Source organism: Amblyomma maculatum, chromosome 1, assembly GCF_055883805.1.
Source record: "Amblyomma maculatum isolate TAMU_Amacu chromosome 1, ASM5588380v1, whole genome shotgun sequence".
Classification (NCBI taxonomy): Eukaryota; Metazoa; Arthropoda; class Arachnida; order Ixodida; family Ixodidae; genus Amblyomma; species Amblyomma maculatum.
Genome location: NC_139344.1, coordinates 375,909,374 through 375,929,026, shown reverse-complemented (window position 1 = coordinate 375,929,026; position 19,653 = coordinate 375,909,374). Strand labels below are relative to the sequence as shown.

General features: G+C 47.3%; 1 protein-coding gene across 2 annotated transcripts; it reads right to left on the bottom strand.

Moving 5' to 3' along the window:
• Positions 1 to 5,089: 5,089 nt before the first annotated feature.
• LOC146208286 (uncharacterized) lies at positions 5,090 to 19,195 on the bottom strand. 2 transcript variants are annotated; one of them, XM_084592505.1, is made up of 4 exons: positions 19,085 to 19,195; positions 14,691 to 15,454; positions 13,263 to 13,370; positions 5,090 to 7,769 (listed from the first exon to the last, which is right to left on the bottom strand). In XM_084592505.1, exons 2-3 carry the CDS (start codon positions 15,237 to 15,239, stop codon positions 13,335 to 13,337), a joined length of 585 nt encoding a protein of 194 aa, XP_084448631.1. In that variant the 5' UTR covers positions 15,240 to 15,454; positions 19,085 to 19,195; the 3' UTR covers positions 5,090 to 7,769; positions 13,263 to 13,334. The 2 variants fall into 2 exon arrangements, with proteins under 2 accessions (XP_084448631.1, XP_084448626.1); XM_084592500.1 differs by lacking the exon at positions 19,085 to 19,195 and adding an exon at positions 16,280 to 16,483.
• Between the last annotated feature and the right edge of the window lie 458 nt (positions 19,196 to 19,653).

The following is a 19,653-nucleotide window of genomic DNA, read 5'->3' as shown; positions in this document are numbered from 1 at the left end:
TTGCTGGTTTGTAATTTTCAATGAAAGAATGCACGCCGAGTATTCCTGTTCTGAAACTCTTAGCTGCGATCACAAGAATGTTCACGCTTCAGAGCGCAACTGCAGCCGAGATTCAGCGGGCAGCCGAGTACGCTTATTAAATGGCCACACAAAAAAGGAAGAAAATTACCAATCGTAGATGGAAAACCTTTCTAGAGAGAGGTTTATGCCATAGCCATAAACGACGCTCTACTGTTGAGTTCACATTTCCAGCCCAGCTCGCTAGCAGTGGGTGCAGCAACTTAACGATATCTTGCATAGCGCCTCAGCATGGGCACGATCATTGTTTTCATAGATTAGCTGCAGGTACTGTGTACAGTGAAGAAACAATGAAATCAAAAGTTTACACAGTTTGCTACTTCACCGGACCTCTTCAGACTTCATCATCCTGTTAATGAAGGTGCTTGTAAGCTGACAAAGCTTGATTACTTCCTTTGCGGGGTACATCAAGCCTCCATTGTCCTTGGTTTTCATTAACTTGTAACTGGTCCAGCTGACTCATATTTCCTGCAACAGGCTCTTGCAGGACTGACATGTCGCCTCAGAACCATTGCCAAATATTGCATAAATTAAGCAACAACCTGGTAGTGATAAACAAAACTTGGGGTTCTTAAATCTCCTTGCAGAGCCTCGTTGAAGTACCCGCACTTTGCTACCTGCTTATTCACCGTATCCCGTAATTGCTGCCTCTGTCGCATATCATTAGAATGTAGCCTTAAGCCAACACATTATATGAAATAGCTTCCTACACTAGCTATATAAAGCCGCTCTTTACCGAAGCGTTACGAACGTGCCCTATAGGAGTATAGTGTGCCTGACTTGGGACCTAAGGGTCCCACTTTCAATAATTCCCATTTCACCCTTACATCTTATTGACTCTCTCTGGTTTGGCAGCTCCTGCCACATTGTCATCCTGTCATGTGTTCTCATTGCGCCAAAGGTGTCTGGCCATATCACCAACTAAAGTGCCTCTTACCAGAGAGGTATTTTTCCGACTTTCCGCCGACAGAGCGGGCGCCGGGTTTTCTGTGGAACGTGGCTTTTCCACAGAAAACCTGAAAGCTGTTATCGCATCGGCTGAAACAGTCTCAAGAGTATAAACAAATGTTGTATGCACAGGCTCCTTTGCTTGTAAGGCCACTCAGACTAGCGCGGCAAAATTTAGAACAAATTGTATGCTTATATAAAAAAAACAAAAACCTTCGTGCCTTTTTCTGATATGTCCTCGCAACATATCCCGCGAGAAAAGTTTCTGGTGCCACCTCATCGTGTTCATCTGCTTTACAACACATCGTTAAAAATCCTACTTCACTGGCCAGCTCCTTGGTAACTAAATGGGTTAAACAACATTACGGGAAAACAGGAAAAGAGGACGACACAACTAGCGCGGTTGTCCCGTCTTCTTCTCCTGTGTTCCCGTCACGTTGTTTGCACGGTTAACCTATAATTAATCACCAACAAGTCCAATCTGCTGTCCCTTGTAGCAAATTCAACGGCAGCTGGTACGGCATTATGCTTCAGCATCTGGACGTTTTAACCTCAGCGCCGCTTTCATTTCAGAGGATGCGAGTGCATTTCAACTCCTTGCTGCTGCCTTTGCCTGAAGCGAGCTCAGCAGATAAAATTAGAGGGTCTCTTAGATGTCTCTTAAGCGGAGGAGCCTACCCTTCTATTACTTGCCTCTCATCGTTTGCCAAAGTTTGTCATTTCAAGTCGTCGGTTGATATATTGGTCGTTTCCCAGTCATGATGAGTCTGCCTGCGTAGTCATTGTAGCCCTTACCACTCATAACTAAGCAGGTTACTCATTTAGAATCAGCAGTGGTCATTACATGTCGTTTCACATATTGGTAATTTAGTAGTCATTAGCAGTAATGATAAGTCATGCCTAGCTATTATAGTCATTACCACATGTTGCTAAGCAGTTTTACTAATTTCTAATCAATTGCGGTCATTACATGTCGTAGTTCGATATACTGGTCACTACAAATCATTTTAGTGATTATTAGCCATTATTAGTCATTAGCATTAGTCATTACCACTATCAATGTCTATTTATCCCTTTTATTGATTGCCTATTACAATCAATCATTTTCATTCTTAATCTCCCTCCTTGCACGTCCGCTTTTGCGACTGACACACCAGTGCGCAGATGCGACGCACAGATTACAGGCACAGCTTCTGCGCATAGATTTTCGCTCCATGAGCCTAGAACGGCCTTCGCTTTAAAAAACAAACGCATCCCGTCTCAATTCGTTAACTTGCTTGCACACGCGCACAGAAAAAAAGTTTGCGTTTACCACGCAGACACGAGGCGAACGCGTCCAGAAAGGAAGCAAACCGCGCGATCAGAGCCGGCGACCTCGGCGGTGGCGTGTCCCCGAACAGTGGCGCCCTCAGCAGAAATAGCGGGCGCAACTGTAAACTCCCCAAGGACGCGCTTGCCCATTGACGGCGGCGCGACGCAGCAGGCCGCACCCTGTGCGCTTCCATCGAGCGGCCGTGCCAGAGGGCAGATCTCGAACACATCATGTTTAAATGTGAAAACATGCATCCGCCGGAGGGCCTGCAGACTACCAATTCGGAACAGTGGGAGGCCGCATTGCTTAGCTCTGATCCAAGCCGGCAACACGCCATCACGGCTTGGGCCAAGGAGGTCATTGAGCGATGACTGCCCCTAGGGCGGCTTGAGGAGAAGCGAACTCCCACGAGGAAAGAACTTTCCCAATTCTCCTCAATAAAGTTTCCTCCTCCTTCTCCTCCTCCTTACAGTCGTGCCTGTTCACACGTGTGGTCGTCCAAGATTGTTGGCGAAGGTGCTGCAAGTCGCTAAAAGAAAGTCAAGATAACAATCTGTACTATTATTGCGAAAGCAATACTACGCTCTGTAGAAGCGTTCTCCACGGTTCTCCGCGCAGGCAGAGGAGGTCGCCATCGCGTTAGCAATCATAACGGACAATCATAGCGGACTCGCGAAGGGAGTGGAGGAGCGTTCAACAGGGCTGGGTCCCGTATCTGGCCTACCGGCTACTAAAAAAGCAGCTCGGACCTGGCCTACCGACTACTGCAAAGCATCTCGTACGTAGGAGGTCCATCCTGGGCTCCGGCCCACTCGGGGCTAGGAGGAAACGAGGCAGCAGATGCCGCCGCCCAAGCGCTTTCTAACCGGGCAGCCTCGTCCCCCTCCTCCAGAAGAATTCACACCAGCTTACACTTTCAGGCAAATTACTCAGCTGCACCAAATCAGACGCAATATTTACCCCCGCCCGTGTAAAGGGTTAACGAGAGCTGAGGGACGGGTGTTTCTTCGCCTCCTTGCGAACACCATGATGTGCCCGGTGTCACTTAAACCCTTTGGCGGCTGCGTTTCGATGGAGGTGGTGGTGGTAACAACTTTTATTGCCACAAAATGAAAGGAATTATTTCAGGCTGGGGCGAGTCTAAGGTGGCCTCCAGTCGGGGGCGACCTCTTGAGCTCGTGTGACGAGGGCCAGTTGAGTAGGTTTTCTTGGGCTGGCCAACAGCTTGCCCCCTTCCTCCGCTGAGGGAGCTGGTAGGAGTGTCTTTGGAGGGCGATTGCTGGCGCATTCTCACAGTATATGGTCTTGAGTGGCCTGCGTCCCGTCACCGCAGTGCCGGCATGCAGGGTTGAATTCTTCGTTCGTAATTAACGATAATCTGTAGGGGCTAAGAATGGCCTTTGTTTGTAGGCGTCTGTGTGTCGTGGCTTGTGCCCGGTCCAGATAGGGGTGAGGGGCGGGGTACGTGCATCTTAGCTCGCGATAAAAGTTTGTTATCTCCGCGTATGTGCGCGGCGCCTCGACAGGCGCGTCGTTCCCGATAGTGAAACGAAGAGGCGCTCGTGTGCAGTGTGATATCAGCGCATGTTAAAGATCCTCAAGTGGTCGAAATTACTCCGTAGCTCTCCACTACGGCTCCTCTTTCTCTCTTTCCACTTTCACTCCCACCTTCCCTCACGGCGCGGTTGAGGCGTCCACAGAAAACAAGTGAGACAGTTACAGCGTCTTTCCCAATTCCTATCAATCAATCAATCAATCAATCAATCAATCAATCAATCAATCAATCAATCAATCAATCAATCAATCAATCAATCAATCAATCAATCAATCAATCAATCAATCAATCAATCAATCAATCAATCAATCACTTTGACAATGCCTTCCCCGGGAGTGCCCGCATTGTGGGAAAATGTCCTCGAACCTCTTCCACATGATGTGGGCATGCCCCTGCAACCCTGCCTTTGTACCTAACCCAAACCCCACCCTGGATACCCGGGAGGAGACCCTACTCGCCTGTTCCGACCTGAAAGTCCAAAAGGCGTTGGTCAAGCGAGCAATGGCGGCAGTGGAAACGACTGGGGTCCCATACTAGGGACTCCACCTAGTGTTTGTGAGGGGAAGTACACTAAGCCTGACCCCCCAGAGCAACCTCCATTTAACTCTCTCTTTTTAGTAACAAGACGACAACGTATGGCCAATGAAATAGAAGAAGAATGAGAAGAATGGTTACAGAAACGAAGAGTCGCTGATCCAGCTGGGCGAGCTGCTTCGAGTTCGGAGGCGGAGGCTAATCCGAAAGACTAAGCGTGTCTTCATTGATAAACCAATAATAACCGAGCTAAACCAAGGAAGAGCCACACATAGTATTGCTTTCGCAAGCGTTTAGATTAACCAGAGTTAAACCACAGCCATTTTTTTCACGCGTTCTACAGCGCCTTCACCACCCAGAAAAGACGCCCCCGGAGTGGTACTTCGGTGACGGGCGCTTTGTCCGGGGAAATTGATAGGTGGCACACACGCCGGTTAATGCTTACTCGTGCACTCATAGGCGATTGCACGCCTTGACAGCGTGTAAGTGAGCTTTGCTTGTAAGAGGGGGGATCACCGACGTTTCGACGTGCATCTCGACTGCAAACACATGTGCGAGATGCGCAGTCGCATGACTTGGAAAAGCAAGTGGTGCCATGACAGACTGATGAAAACCTGACTATTTTCGGTAGTAATGCAGCACTTTTTATTATTCATCAGACAGGAAGAATGCCCTTAATGGTCCTGAAGCTGCGATAGCTTAAAGACTCGCAAAGAATATCGGTCAGTAGAGTAGAGGAGGAGTAAACTTTATTCAAGGTTTTTATTATTTTTTTTTGCGATGTTTATTGCCTCAGGGCATAAAAGAATGCTATGTAGAATGAAAGGTGTGGTCAAATAAATTAAAAAAGGTTGGCTGATGCAATGAAGTCGAGGAGTGAACGATGATGTGGTCCCTGCGTCCAAGCGGCATATGACTGCGGATCATGAGGGGAGAGGCCAGCTGCCACCAGATGCCGGATCCGTGTCGGCTTCAGCGCTAGACATTTTCACAGCAGGTGATGAATGTCAGCTTCTCTTTTTCTGACGTGCAGACGGGCACTCAGGGTGTGGATACCCATCTCGAAATTGAGGCCACTTTCGAATCACTGCCGGTATTAAGGCCACCCCAACTCTAATCCTTCGAAGCGCCACATCCTCTGCACGGGTTAGACCGTGGGTGAGGCGTACCGTACACGGTACACGGAGGTATGACATCACGTGTATGGCGTCGGAGGTGCTCCTTTCTTGATAAAAGTAGGATAGCATTGTCCAATTTTATGAGCCTTGGCGATGTTGAGGTTGAGGTGGAAAGGCGGGTCGCAGAATCCGCCTGGCTTTGAGCACTTGAAAGGTCACGCGGAGTCCATTCAATACGAATTGGCTGTGGTATGCGTGCCGCTAGACTGTGTATGTTTTGGCAGATTTCTGTGCTACTACTGACGCGCCTAAGTAGCTTTGTCACCTGGAGGGCATCAGTGCGTATGACAATACGGGCCGTGGGAAGCATGGGAATGGCGGTCACAGAGCGAATCGCCTCTTGAATCGCTGGTTGTCATACACAGTCCTTGTATGAAGAATAAAATCACTTGCTAAAATGCCTCGGCTATGTTTCTAAAAGAAGAATTGTTCAGCGAGATGTCGTGAAATAATAAAATATAGGATTACAACTACCTTCGCTTAAAAGCTTAATGGCGAAAGCCTTTCCCCCTTCTCTTCTTCCTCTTCTGTCTACGTCTTCTCTTCTTCCTCTATTTTGCGTGTCTGTGAGCTCGTTATAATTTCTTTACATTCTTTTCTTTGGCTTCGTAACCTATTGCGACGTCTCGCTGACACATGTCGCGGAATCTCGCAAAATCTCGTTGACACATCTCGCAGACGCGATATATTCACCATGATCCTAGAAAGACTTTCGCCTTAAAAACTGCGCGAAACAGGGCTGTACGCATAGCACTTGAAATCGTGAGTTCTCACAGAAGCAACCTTCGGCGCACTGGACGACGTGATTAGCTGGGAAGGAGGCGGCATTGCTCGTTAAGCAATAGTGCACGACTTTAACGTGCATGTTGCATATTTTAAAGCTCTGTAACAAAGTCGTCATGACGTCAGAAACTCCACCGGGTTGCAGAATGGAATAAGGGCCATACTGATTAAGAGCCATGATTTTTTTTTTCCGCACAACTCTACGACTTCCATCAAGTAGCAGCAGCGCATGCGACTGATGTAAACTTGGATAAAAAATGTTGTGCCCTTGTTGGCGCCTCCCGTCTGTAAGTTGTTTGTGGACATGGCGGCCTTGCTCCTGGTCTTGAAGCTTTGCACTTGCTGATAGCCCGCTACTGCGGTGGCAGCGCGGTAAGCGTAGTGCAAGAGCAGGGAGGGGAGACTATCGATCAGTGTCGCGTGGACAACAGGTGCAGGTTGTGTCTGTCCAATGTAAAACAGTTCTTGCCGTCAAGTACGTGGTATACTGGAACAGCTGAGCGGTGCCTAACAGATGCGTAACGCCGGTGTCCACGACGGTTCTCGGCTTCACGTTCTTTTTACGCCATAACAAAAAAGAAACGAGTGCCCATTCTGCAGTGACACGGTTATCCTCTCGAAATGTGTGTATAGCTTCGATTATTGCACTTGCCAGAATTGACCTTCAATCAGTATAAGATAATTGGTTCCGGTTAATTTCATTTCTTTGAGTCGTTTTCTTGTAGACTTGGGGCAAATCTTTAGCGACATTCTTCATGCCCTTGATGATCTCGGCCCACTTTGTGGCGCTAGGATTCTGCGTCTGCGTCCGAAATATAGAGACGTACAGGGAGACCCGAATCGGTGCTGGAAGCGATGACGGCCACGTAAGGTATGTCTGTTTCTTGCGAAAAGTGGTATAGCTGACAACTGCGTCAATATAATCATGACGCCGCCTAGGCTCAATGTTCTGACCTTCGCTGGAATTGACTCTCGGCACCACCACTATTTGCATTTGCCTTGCGCATCAGGTGGAAAGAAATGTTTCGCAAGTGGCTGTGACTGAAGAGGCTTTCTGCCGTAATGCACCACATTATCAAACAATCTCTTCCCATACTGCGTTTCGTAAGAGAGTTCTTGGCTAAAAAAACAAATGAACTATGGAAATTTCGAAAGATAATTTTCATGCCTATTCCGGTCCGTAGCTCTATAGTCGTAGACATTGTCAGTTGGGCTGATCATTACGCTGGTCTTTACGCTGGTCTTCCTGCTGGCATTTCGGCTGCTCTCTCGGCTGCTCTCTCGGCTGCTCTCTCGGCTGCTCTCTCGGCTGCTCTCTCGGCTGCTCTCTCGGCTGCTCTCTCGGCTGCTCTCTCGGCTGCTCTCTCGGCTGCTCTCTCGGCTGCCGGAAAAAAAAGGAAAGGCAAAGAGGTCACTCAGACAGGTTTCGTTGTCGACCGTGGTGTGGAAGACAGGTAATATAATACAGAAAAAAGAATCGCAGCCGTTTACACTCGCCAGGAAGGGAAAACTATGAATGCTACCTGGTCATAGAAATAATTAACCCAACTAGGAAGCCACGCATGACGCTGCGATGGTTGCGGTTATGTCTTGGTTCTGGATCACGACCACCAAGACAAGAATAGCGTGCATTAGGCTATGAATACACGGCCAGATTTGTGGCCAGGAGGAAGTGTATTGTGGTGTCACGGTTCGGGTTGAGACTCCAGCTGAAATTCGGTACCCACGTGTGCTACCGTTCATTGTAGTTGGCAAAGTGAAGAAGGAAGCAACATATGTTATTAATACAATGATCAGAATTGCTGTTTTGGAAAACAACCTGCGAAAAACTGTGTCGTTTATACTGAACCGGATGCCGGCAGTGATGATGAGTAACAGTGCTCGAACGCAAGAAAGTTTCGCCAAAAAACGACCATCACGCACTCTTTGTATGCTACATAATTTTAGCAATATAAAGTGCAAGAGCCCATCGGATTAGAGCATCGCACTAATAATAATAAACTTACCGCGAGACCGCAATAGTCTGCCTCCGTTACATGGCATACATGCACGATGGAGGTTAAGTTATCTCGTGGTCTCCTGTACGTGCATGTAAAACGCGACTTACATTTGCTTAAGTGGGATTGCTGCATTACTCGGTAGGGATATGAAGAAACTGTCACGCATTCAATGCTCGCCAGCAGTGTTCCCCACTCCGCAATTACTCCTTCGGCCTTTACCATGTCAGAGTTAGTTTAGCGATCAGTTGCCTACATCGCACATGATGGAGCATGGTGCCGGGCTTTAGTTCGAAAAACTTAACCTGAAGCATAAATGTGGACGTAACGTGTAGCAGCATTGGCGAATTCACCGAACACTGAATAATAATAAGGCAGCAACGGATGCTGCTATTTGGTATCGGATGTTATCTTTAGGATTCCCTTAGGAAACTAGACACCCGCTCATACCTTGGACCTGTTGGATTTTTCTGGGTCCTGTAAATGGCATGGCCTTCGCACGCGGACGCAGGAATAAACTTACGGAGTACTCATATTGAAGAGAAGGTTAGACATCTGCTGTAAAATGTTTTTCTTATCTGACACACAAAAATTTCGACCGTTAACAATTTATCACTACGGCTTGGCCTCAGAATACAGAGACTGTTTGGTTCATGAAGTTCAACGTCCCAAGGCGACTCGGTGACGAGAGACGCCTTATTGGAGTAATGCAGAAATTTCGACCACCTGGGGTTCATTAACTTGCACTGACATTGCACAGCACACGGGCGCCTCGCTTTTCGCCTCCGCCGAAAAGCAACCGCCGAGGCCGGTATTCGATCCCGCGTCCTTGGGTACAGCAGCCGAGCGCCCTAACCATTGCACCAGCGCGGCGGAGAATACAGAGACGTCACTGCACTTGCATGCGGCGACAAGGTACGAAATTCAACTCTCTGCCCTGCAGGACGAGACATGATCGAAGGTGAGGACGGTTCTAACTCTTGCTTTTGCGATAGCTTTGCGCCGTGTGGTTTCAAAGAGAAGGGGGGAGGGGAAGGGGACAACTAAGCTCCGCGGCGCTCCTCATGGAGCATCTTTTGCGTAGGTGCACTTTGCTACCCGCTACTTTCTTAATCGCTAATCCCTTAATTTGTCCCTCTTATCTTACACATGCTGAATTGGCATACGGTCGTGAGCTATACCGCATTATGTGAAAGGTCGCCCGACTTGGGTGTACGTAAAGACCTGTTTTAACTAAGCCGTACGAATGTGCCGGCGTGTTTATCTTACTTAGGATACAAGCGTCTCGCTGAGTTCGATTCATATCTTAAAAGTGCTGCCCAATTTGGCGGCTTCTGTCAGTTCAGCCATGACATGCTGTGCTATGACGTCACAAAGCCTGCCGACCTATAAGGGCCCTGCCATGTCATCGGCCAACTGCCACCGTGACAGAAGAATGCCAGTGATTTTTTTTATTATCGCAGCATGCTATGAGTGAAACTGACCCACTTTCAGTACTCAGCTATACATGCAAACAGATACTTTTAAAACCGTCTTATCATTTCGCATACGCCTATCATGTCGACCCTTCTTGAAGAAAAACAGAGTATTGCTTATAAATAAACGTGAAAGTATGAAACATAATTTCAGAGGCAGTTAGTTTTAAAACACCGTGATATATGCGCATGGCAGTTACCCAAGGCTGGTGGCATGAAGTGGGAGCGCGGCCCGTAGAACATTGGTCTTATATCCCAGAGCAGATACGGACGTGGCGTTCATTAGCAATTGGCTAGTATACTGAAGAACGCGGCAAACTATGACACTTCATTTGAAACCATCTTTTCGTAGCTTCTCGAGAAACATGTGCTGTGATGATGGTCCAGCTTCCTGAAAGCGCCCTATCTGCCGGGTGTTTCTCCGAAATGAGCAAGAGTTTTGTGGAGTACAGAATATTGCTGCGTACCCTAAACTACGCTATAGACGCTAGGAGATACGCTAGGCAGCTGTATATGATAAACGAATGAAAGTGAGCTGCGCATGATAGCAGATGGCCGGTAAATGCACCGATAGCACAGATTGTTGGGCGAGTTGGTGCATTTCAGACACGTTCTAGCGCATATGAACAAGGACGAGAGAGAAGTAGACAACACGAGCGCTCGTGTTGTCTACTTCTCACTCGTCCTTGTTCATATGCGCTAGAACGTGTCTGAAATGCACCGATACCTTTTTTGTTTTGTTTGCTAGGTGGATGGGTGTTAGGAAAGCCTCCTTTGAAACCGACTGTCATCTATAAATGCGCCATTTATATTTCAAATCAGTTATGATTTTTACGGTTCACCAAGTATTAATCTTTAGTCGTATATTTACGTCCCCGCCCTGCTTTAGAACTACCGGTCTTAAAATAGCTTTTTGCCATGGAGGAAAGAAAAAAAAAACTGAGGAGAGGCCGTGACGTCACTTTTCGTGACGCCGGCCCGCGACCGGAAAATGCGGTGGTGCCACCTACACCTGGGGTAGCTTTTCCCCTCGCACTCCTCTGTGTGCTCTTCCCCGTCTGAGCGCTTCTCCGCGCCATCCGACGCCGACAGCCATGCTGCCCCATAGCAACAGCGTACGCTGTTGCTATTTGCCCCAAATCTAGGCTAAAAAAAAAAAAAAAAAGCACGTGACTTCCGGCACGTTTGTCGCAATGCATCTGGGATACATGGGGCCTCGCCTCAGTTTTTTCCTTTCTCTATGCTTTCTACTAACGTCTATCGCCGATTTAGTCATGTTACTTTCACTGTATTTAAACCAGCAAGATACTGATTTAATCGACACTTGGATGGATACTGTCACATGTTAAGATAGGTTAACTTTTGCTACGGATTTGTCAATCACTGTACAATATGTGTCATCTTAACGTTGTTTTGTAGCTTCGCATTCGAAGACCTTTCGATCGCCTCCTTTCGTAGCCTCCGATTTTCACGAGCGCCACTTGTATTTTGTAGTATGTATGATACTTGATGATTCATGCCGTTTGAGGGCAGTCTTCAATGTAAATCCTACCTAGGGCGTCTAATTTGAGCGAAAGTTTTTACGAGAGAACGCAGCGCACGGGGCACCATGCCTGCCTGTACAAGAAGCCTGCCCCGGCTTCATGGTAACAAACTAAAAGCTGGGCATTCACGCGGCTATCCAAGCAGGCTCCTTTTGCTATGACCCAAACTGGATAGGAAGTCTCCGTACTGACTAGGACCACTGCCGCCAAAGCATATGCCAAACAGTTGAATTTATGAACGTGACTGCGTTAATACTTCCTTTGTGTGGAGAACCCGACGACACTGGCACTACCTACGCGTTTAGAGAAGATCCAGATTGGTCATTAATGTTTGGCGTCACAATTATGGAGCGGCAGAATCGCAGAGTGAATAAACTTCGCTGAAACGAATATTTAGGGTGATGTGGGAATCAAAATCAGGACCTTTGGATCCCGAGATATACATTTTGCTCTTAAGCCACTAAAGTTAAAACAGGGCTCTATGTAATGTGATCTTTCACATAATGTGGTAGTTGACACACCGACGACAGACGAGAGAGAGAATAATTAATGAATTAGTGATTAAGTTAATAACGAAGTGCATGCTCATGAAGGAAGAGTTCACGTGAGTGGTTCATGAGTACCAACACGAGAAGACCTTGAAGGTAAACATTAACGCTAGTGTGTGCCATGCTCTCAAAGTTGGACAATAAATACCCCACGACGTCCAGGCAGTCAAGTTGATCTTTCACATAATGTGGTAGTTGATGACACACTAACGACAGACGAGAGAGAGAATAATTAATGAATTAACGATTAAGTCAATAACGAAGTGCATGCCCATGAAGTAAGAGTTCACGTGAGTGGTTCATGAGTACCAATTCGAGAAGACGTTGAAGGTAAATATTAACGCTAGTGTGTGTCATGCCCTCAAAGCTGGACATTAAATGTCCCACGACGTCCAAGCAGTCAAGTGCCTTGACGAGTACAGCTAAACTATTTCGAGTGAGGTGGATGCAGCTATTCACTAGGTCTACAAACGCACATTGGCTATATTCCGAAAAAAATATGCCGCAATGCAGGCCTTGTTCGGGACTGCGAAATTTGAAGGTCAGTGTTTCTGTGAAAAAAATAAAGAATTGAATTGAACAGCAATATGAACACTGAATGCGCGAAAATTCTCCTTTTGCAAAAGCCGACTGGCACTCCTCACTCTGCGTGGGTTGGGTTGCGCAGTCTTATGGGTCAATTGCGTACAAGCCATTGTACATGCGAAGCTGGGTACCTGCATTAGTATTGAAAATGCATGCTACAGCAGTTTAAATTCTGATGCAGATGCACGTTGGGCGAAGGTCATCATTTAAGCCGCATTTGACCCGTGCTCCCGCAATGTATAGCAAACCGGACACAACGGGGTAATTTAATAATAGACCCTCTTCTAAATTTTGTTGCAAACTAGTCGCAAACCCTACCTTTCAAACTAGTCGCAAACCGTTAACGAACCACCCCGCCGCGGTGGTACAGTGGTTAGGTCACTCGACTGCTGTGCCCAAGGACATGGGATCGAATCTTGAGCGCGGCGGCCGCTTTTCGGTGGAGGCGAAAAGCAAGGCACCCGTGTGCTGTGCGATGCCAGTGCACGTTAAAGAACCCCAGGTGGCCGAAATTTGCGGAGCCCTCCACTACGGCGTCTCGCATAGCCTGTCGCTTTGGGATGTTAAACCTCACAAACGGTAATGAACGGCCACTTACATGCGTATAGTGACGCCGAGAAAATTTCCGAATGTTCATAGTTTACCCTTCGATGTCTTCGAATTTTACGCGACAGTAGCGCCAGCGAATCTTGGCTACATCACAGATAGGTTTTTGTTCCACTTACCTTGTCTCGAGCTGTCGGCGGAATCAATAAATCTGTTTTGTGGTGTGAATGGTGGTGCTTCTGGGTTGAGCTTTATCGAGGGTTGAGGAACGAACCTGCGGTTGAGATCTGTTGAGGGAAGAGTGCGGAGCGAATTTACTCGAAGCTGCAAGGAAAGGAATCAGATTGTAGCGCGATCTTTTGGTATTGCAGGAGAGTTGAAAACTGGGTCAGTTGGTACATTGTCTTTAAGAATAATAACGTCTTTCTTCGTCCTCGCCCTTTTACCGACTCAGACAGCGATTGATTATAGAGCGCTAGCTCCAGAAATCTACTTTGCCTTTTCGTTGCTGCATAACCCGATTTAGCAATGCTGTAACGAGTTGTGCCTTGCTCGCTTCGAACTGCACGCGCAACGTCATATGTCGCAATAGAAGTATAAGGACATTCAGTGAATCAATTTTGTACTAATCTGGCTCACCAATTTTGCTTGTATTCGGATCACATGGTGTATATCCACCTTCGCTATATCAGGCATACCCCTTCGTTATACCCGAAATGACAGCTGTGAGCCAGCTTAAATAGAATCGAAAAACGATGAATCGTTTGACACCATCCGGAACTTCATACGATAAACGGTTCGGTCGCAATGACCGTTTGAAGATCCCAGGGGGACATGGTTGGGAGAGCAAAGGTTGCTGATGAAAATCCGACTAGGCTTCGACGAAACTAACAGCTTTGTGATCCATGACCCTCAGAATCGTTTGACACCACCCCGAACTTTCTACGCCAAATGGTACCCCCTCAGTTTATACAATTAGTGGCACTCAGGTGTCCAACCTTGATGCCCACCAATCTAGGCCCGTTGTTGCTATACAACTTTCATATAGTCAAGAAGTATGTTTGCATTTTTGTCACATGGTATGACACCACCTTAGTCGCGTGGTATATACACGTTATTGATATATGCCACGGCCACGCTGGGTTGCCACTTTGGAACTATGGCTCACATGACCTTGAGAGACTTAACTAGTAGAGTTAATGCCTAAATGCCATCGTTTATGCCAATACTATTGCATCCGTCGTAGTACTACACGACAGAGGCGACGTGAAATTTGTAGCCGACAACGTGGCACACACCGGAATTTGCGAAGAATGCTTCGCGCTAGAATTAAGATAACAGGGGGCGAGTTGCCTTCGTCCTGCACGCAAGTAAAAAAAAAAAAAAAAAAAAAAAAACAGAAAATTAGAGGAATCCGAACTACAACTTTCCGCCGTAACCTACATCTCGGACCAGTTAAGAATATTTTCCATCGCACTAAAACAGTTTCTTATCTACGGCTCTGTGCCAGCAGTAACAGTGACAGAAGATTTCCGGTACGAATTTTTTGAGCCTCGATTTGTTCTACATATTGCGCGCGCACACACACATATATAACCTGAACTCACATTGCCGACCACGTATAGCTCGTCCTCGCTGTTGTCCTGCTGCCGGCTGCTGCTGGACACCGGGTTGCCGTTGACCAGCACAACTCTCGTTTCTATATTGCTCAAAGGGATGCGGTCCTGGAGGTCGGCTTTGGGACACAAGCTGTTGCGCAATATGATATGCTCTTTCGATAAGGCGCACGTGACTCTGCCCAGGAAGTGAGCGCTGACCCTCAAGGTCTCGTCGATCACTGTGTCGTAGTAATCGATCAGCCACACTACCGCGCCTGATGCCCATATCCAAGCCAGGATTACTTTGAACAGGGAGATGCGCATCAGTCGTAAGGTGCGCTTGCCAGGCGTAATACTGAGGCCCCACAGCACCTGGTCCAGCATTATGCACGATGTCCAGGAGAGGTATGTAACCGGTACCAGCTCTTGGAGAAGCTTGTGGGTCCCAGGCATCAAGGCCCTTGTACGCTGGTAAATTCTCGCACGAGATATGCATTTCTCGTAAACTCGCATGGCGGTTACGACGTTGAAATATAGCGCTGCTTGCAGCCGGCGCATCTGAGGCTTGGGGGAAAGACCCTTGTTGGCTGCAGCCGAAAGGAAATAATTGTGCGGGTAGTAAACCCTGTTCGGCGTGATGCTCGACTAATGGTATCGTACGATGGCTCGCATTGTGGTGTCGGGCACCGCTGGTGTTTCTTTCGATGTTGCCTGTATCGACGCCTCGAGGAGCAGCCCCTGTTTGAAGCTGTCTGCGCTGTGCCATGATGCTTCTGAAAGAATGGGTCATCCAGAGTTAAGGTTTAATGCCAAGCGCGTACCGAATATTGATGCACAAGAACATCGGCGCATTCGTTGCCTATAGTTATAGCAGTTTGGTAGTGGGCACAGCTTTTCCGTGATACAGTAGCGGTGAGGGCAGCTCTTTGTTGTAAGCATTATTTAACTATGAGTGGTTAATATTTATGATATCATTTTACTTCGCTTCACAATCTGCTTGTTGCTTTGCTCTCTGCGAAAGTTAAGGAATTGGCCTGCTCTACATGACTGTTTATACGTTCTTGTCGAGCACGGTATAAGATAGTTGCATGAAGTTTTATGGCGCATAACCGGCTTTGACTATCACGGTCCAAATACAAGGTTTGGTTCGGTTTGGTATGGGGGTTTTAACGTCCCAAAGCAATTCAGGCTATGAGAAACGCCGTGGTTCCGAAAATTTAGACCACCTGGAATTCCTTAACGTGCGCCGAGATCGCATAGTACTAGGGCGCCTTGCTTTTTGCCTCCATCGAAAAACAGCCGCAGAGTCCGGGATTCGATCCCGCATCCTTGGGAACAGTAGTCGGGCGTCGTAACCAGTGCACCACTACGGCGGGGCCCAAACACAAGGCGTGTTGTCTTAAGTGATAATGGCTTGATGACTGCAGATGGCTTAAGATATTGTATTTCTTGAGAAACACAGATGTGAAAAATCAACAAGAGCTGGTTCACATAAAAGCATCACTGTGAAATGGGATGTGCTGAGTGCACCACAGTAAGCATATGGTGGGAAAATAATAATCTAGCGAGCGCCATCCTCAATGGCAGATCCCTCTTACCTTTCGCAATGGTGCGAGTGGCTAGTGAATTAAAGTGAAGCGTTGGTATGTATTAAGCGATGCGATCCCACATTAAAACTGGCAATAAAGGTCGAGGTGACGATTATTAAGAGATTGTTCACGGGCGGGGTCGATCCCTGCGCCTGTATAAATTTACACTGGACGAAAAAAAATAAAGGCTACGAAAAACAGGGCGCGTTCACATGCATCTAGCTGCGCACATGCATACGCATTACGAATGGATCACGGGAGCTTGTGTCAGATAAACTCGGACCCTCCTAGTGGAGATACGGGACGTATGCTTTCTGGAAGTGTAAATGTAGATGCGATCTCGTTTTTCGGAAGCAGGCAAGACAGCAGAACCTCCTTTCATACCAGGTTGCGAAAACGAGCCATCGCATATCGCATCAAGTATACTCGATACGAGTTGGAGCGAGTATTATTGAAAAAGAAAAAAAAAAGATATCGGGGCACACAAGCTTCGCCGTAAGTATAGTGCCTAGAATAGGCACTATAGCCGTACGGGTACGACGCGACATGGCAAGCTACCAGCCCACATATAAAGGCCCGCTTTAACCAATTTTTATGAACGTGCCTGCGTGGCCTATAGGGTAACGTGAATACGAGGGTCCTGGCAGGCTGATTCTGATATCACCCCTTTATACGAAAGGACAGGCCCGAGTTTGCAGCTACTGCCAAACGTAATGAAGGGCAACCCTAAGTCCAGTCAGTGCGCGACCATGTCAGCTACCGCCTGCCTGCATAATTCTCGTGATTTTCGGGGAACAGGGCCTTTAACGACGTCGCTTTACAATGTATGCCCGGCAATGACACACACATTCGACTTATGTTACGGCCCAGTATGTCCAAACAGATACTTTTTCGGTTTGGTTTGTGATTGGTGGGTTTTAACGCCCCAAAGCTACTCAGGCTATGAGAGATGCCGTAGTGGAGGGCTCCGGAAATTTCGACTACCTGGGGTTCTTTAAAGTGCACTGACATCGCACAGCACACGGGCGCCTTGCTTTTCGCCTCCACGGAAAAGCGGCCGCCGAGGCCAGGATTCGATCCCGCATCCTTGGGAACAGTAGTTGAGCGCTGTAACCACTGCGCCACCCCGGCGGGAGATACCTGTTCGATCTTGGCTGATTGATGGAAACCTACGATGTTTTTATTGAGAGGAAGCATTTTCAGAGCAAAATAGTTAACACCATGCACAGCACGCACATTACCCCCTGCTTAGTTCTGCACCGAAGAAAGACGGGCTTGCCTGGGATGCACAGATTGATTACCTTGTACGTGACAGAATATGAAAGCGATCATCGTGCATGCAGGCCTGACCTCCACTTACTGCGCGTGACCAGATAAGTTCGGGAAAACAAGCGCGTCGATTTGCGATGGAAGCCGCATCCTGGCGTAACGCTGCAGATACAGCGGTTAATCTGAGCGGCAGGTAAACGATTCACGACAGCTCACGCGGAGTCGATGAACTGGCTGCGGCTAATGGTGAGCTCGCAAATACTGATGATCCGTCATCACAGGAAGCGAGTATATAAACCATGGCTTGCTTTCGAGATGTGAAATCGAAAGGCGCACACGGGTTCATATTGTAGTGTGCGGCCTTTTGTGGAATAACTGTGTTACTTGGAAGAGGTATAAATATTCTTTAATTCTTTCACGTGGGCTGTTGGCTTACTTCCGCAAAGGGAAGGCTTAGTTGCAGAAAATATAAACCACTGTGACGAGAAATCTATTAAGACCAGTTGATTGATTGATTTATAGGAAGGGAAAGGCGCGGTAACTGTCTCACCTTTTTTCTGTGGACACCTCAGCCGCGCCGTAAGGGAAGGGAGGAAGGTGGCAGTGAAAGTAGAAAGAGAAAGAGGAGCCGTAGTGGGGGGCTACGGAGTAATTTCGACCACCTGGGGATCTTTAACGTGCGCTGACATCGCACAGCACACGGACGCCTCTTAAGACCAGCTTTTACAGCCAGCTGACAAATATACGGAAGGGAATTAGGGAATGAAAAAAAAAATGTAACAGAGTGAGTATATACAAAAAGATAACAAGCTTTGCATAGCATGCTGGCGTTATTACCCCGCTACGCCGCTAATTATAAATTTATCAGATTTATAATAATTGGTTCACAGGAAGGGAAAGGCGCAGTAACTGTCACACTTGCTCTGTGGACACCCGTCACACTTGCTCTGCTGACATCGCACAGCACACGACGCCTCTTCGTTTCGCCTCCATCGAAACGCAGCCGCCGCGGTCGGGTTCGAACCCGGGAACTCCGGCACAGTAGTCGGGCGTCTCACCACTGCACCACCCCGGCGGGGCTTATCAGATTTATCTGATTACTTTTTTCTGGTTTAATTTATGCGCCCACTACTTAATATTTTAACTAGTTGTTAAAAGGTTCTGCCGGTTTGACATCGTTTCATTGGAGTTGACTCCTGCCCTGTTTTAACCGAGTCGTTCAAACCATTAAATCAATCAGGCATTAATGTATTCAGCCTTAGAAATACCATAAAAATAATCTGCCATAGAAACATTTAAGCATAGAAATATTCAGGCGTTAAACAATAATAATATTCATAAATATGTTATTAAATATACAAGCGTTAAAGTGCTAACGAACGGGCTGAAGCATTAGCTCGTTCACGATAACTATCTCCGATCAGAAGCGAGACTTGTGCTATATTTGTACGCGGTTAATGGACAGTTTTGTAACGGGACACTAAATGCATTTACGAAACGAACCAACATTCCACCTAACGCTACGAAAAGCAAAATGCAACTTACGAGCAAAGACTGCTGATGCTATAGACGACGCAGAGGAGGCAGCTTTCAACGCACTCGTAGCTGTCGAAGCACATACTGAAGGATCACCGCGAGACGTGTACCCGCGTCACCTGACCATCCGTGAAAACTTCGCGCACGCGGCAAAAAAAAAAAAAAAGAAAAAGCGACAAGAGATACCGCCATCGGACCAATTCTTAGGCGCATGTGCTGACACTACCTAGTCGTGTCTTAATCGCATATGCCCATTTCGACATCACGAACACGTATGGCGATTATGGTATGAAACATCAAGTTCTGAAGTGAAGATACACTTATTGCCAATGAAATGTTTATTTTGACACTCCGCAACATTGGATTCACTGGATAAAGGTTCACTACGTCTTTAATAAAAAAATCGTGGTTAGGATCGGAAATAGCGCCCGTTCAAATACTGTTCGAACGGAGTTCAGTGTGAACAGCGTTACAAGTCTGGTGCGTGTGAATTGCTCATGTGATGGCTTAAAAAACAGCTTCTGGCCAAAGTTCCTTTAACCGCAGTGGTCGAAAACTTTGTCTCAAGTGCTGTTCCA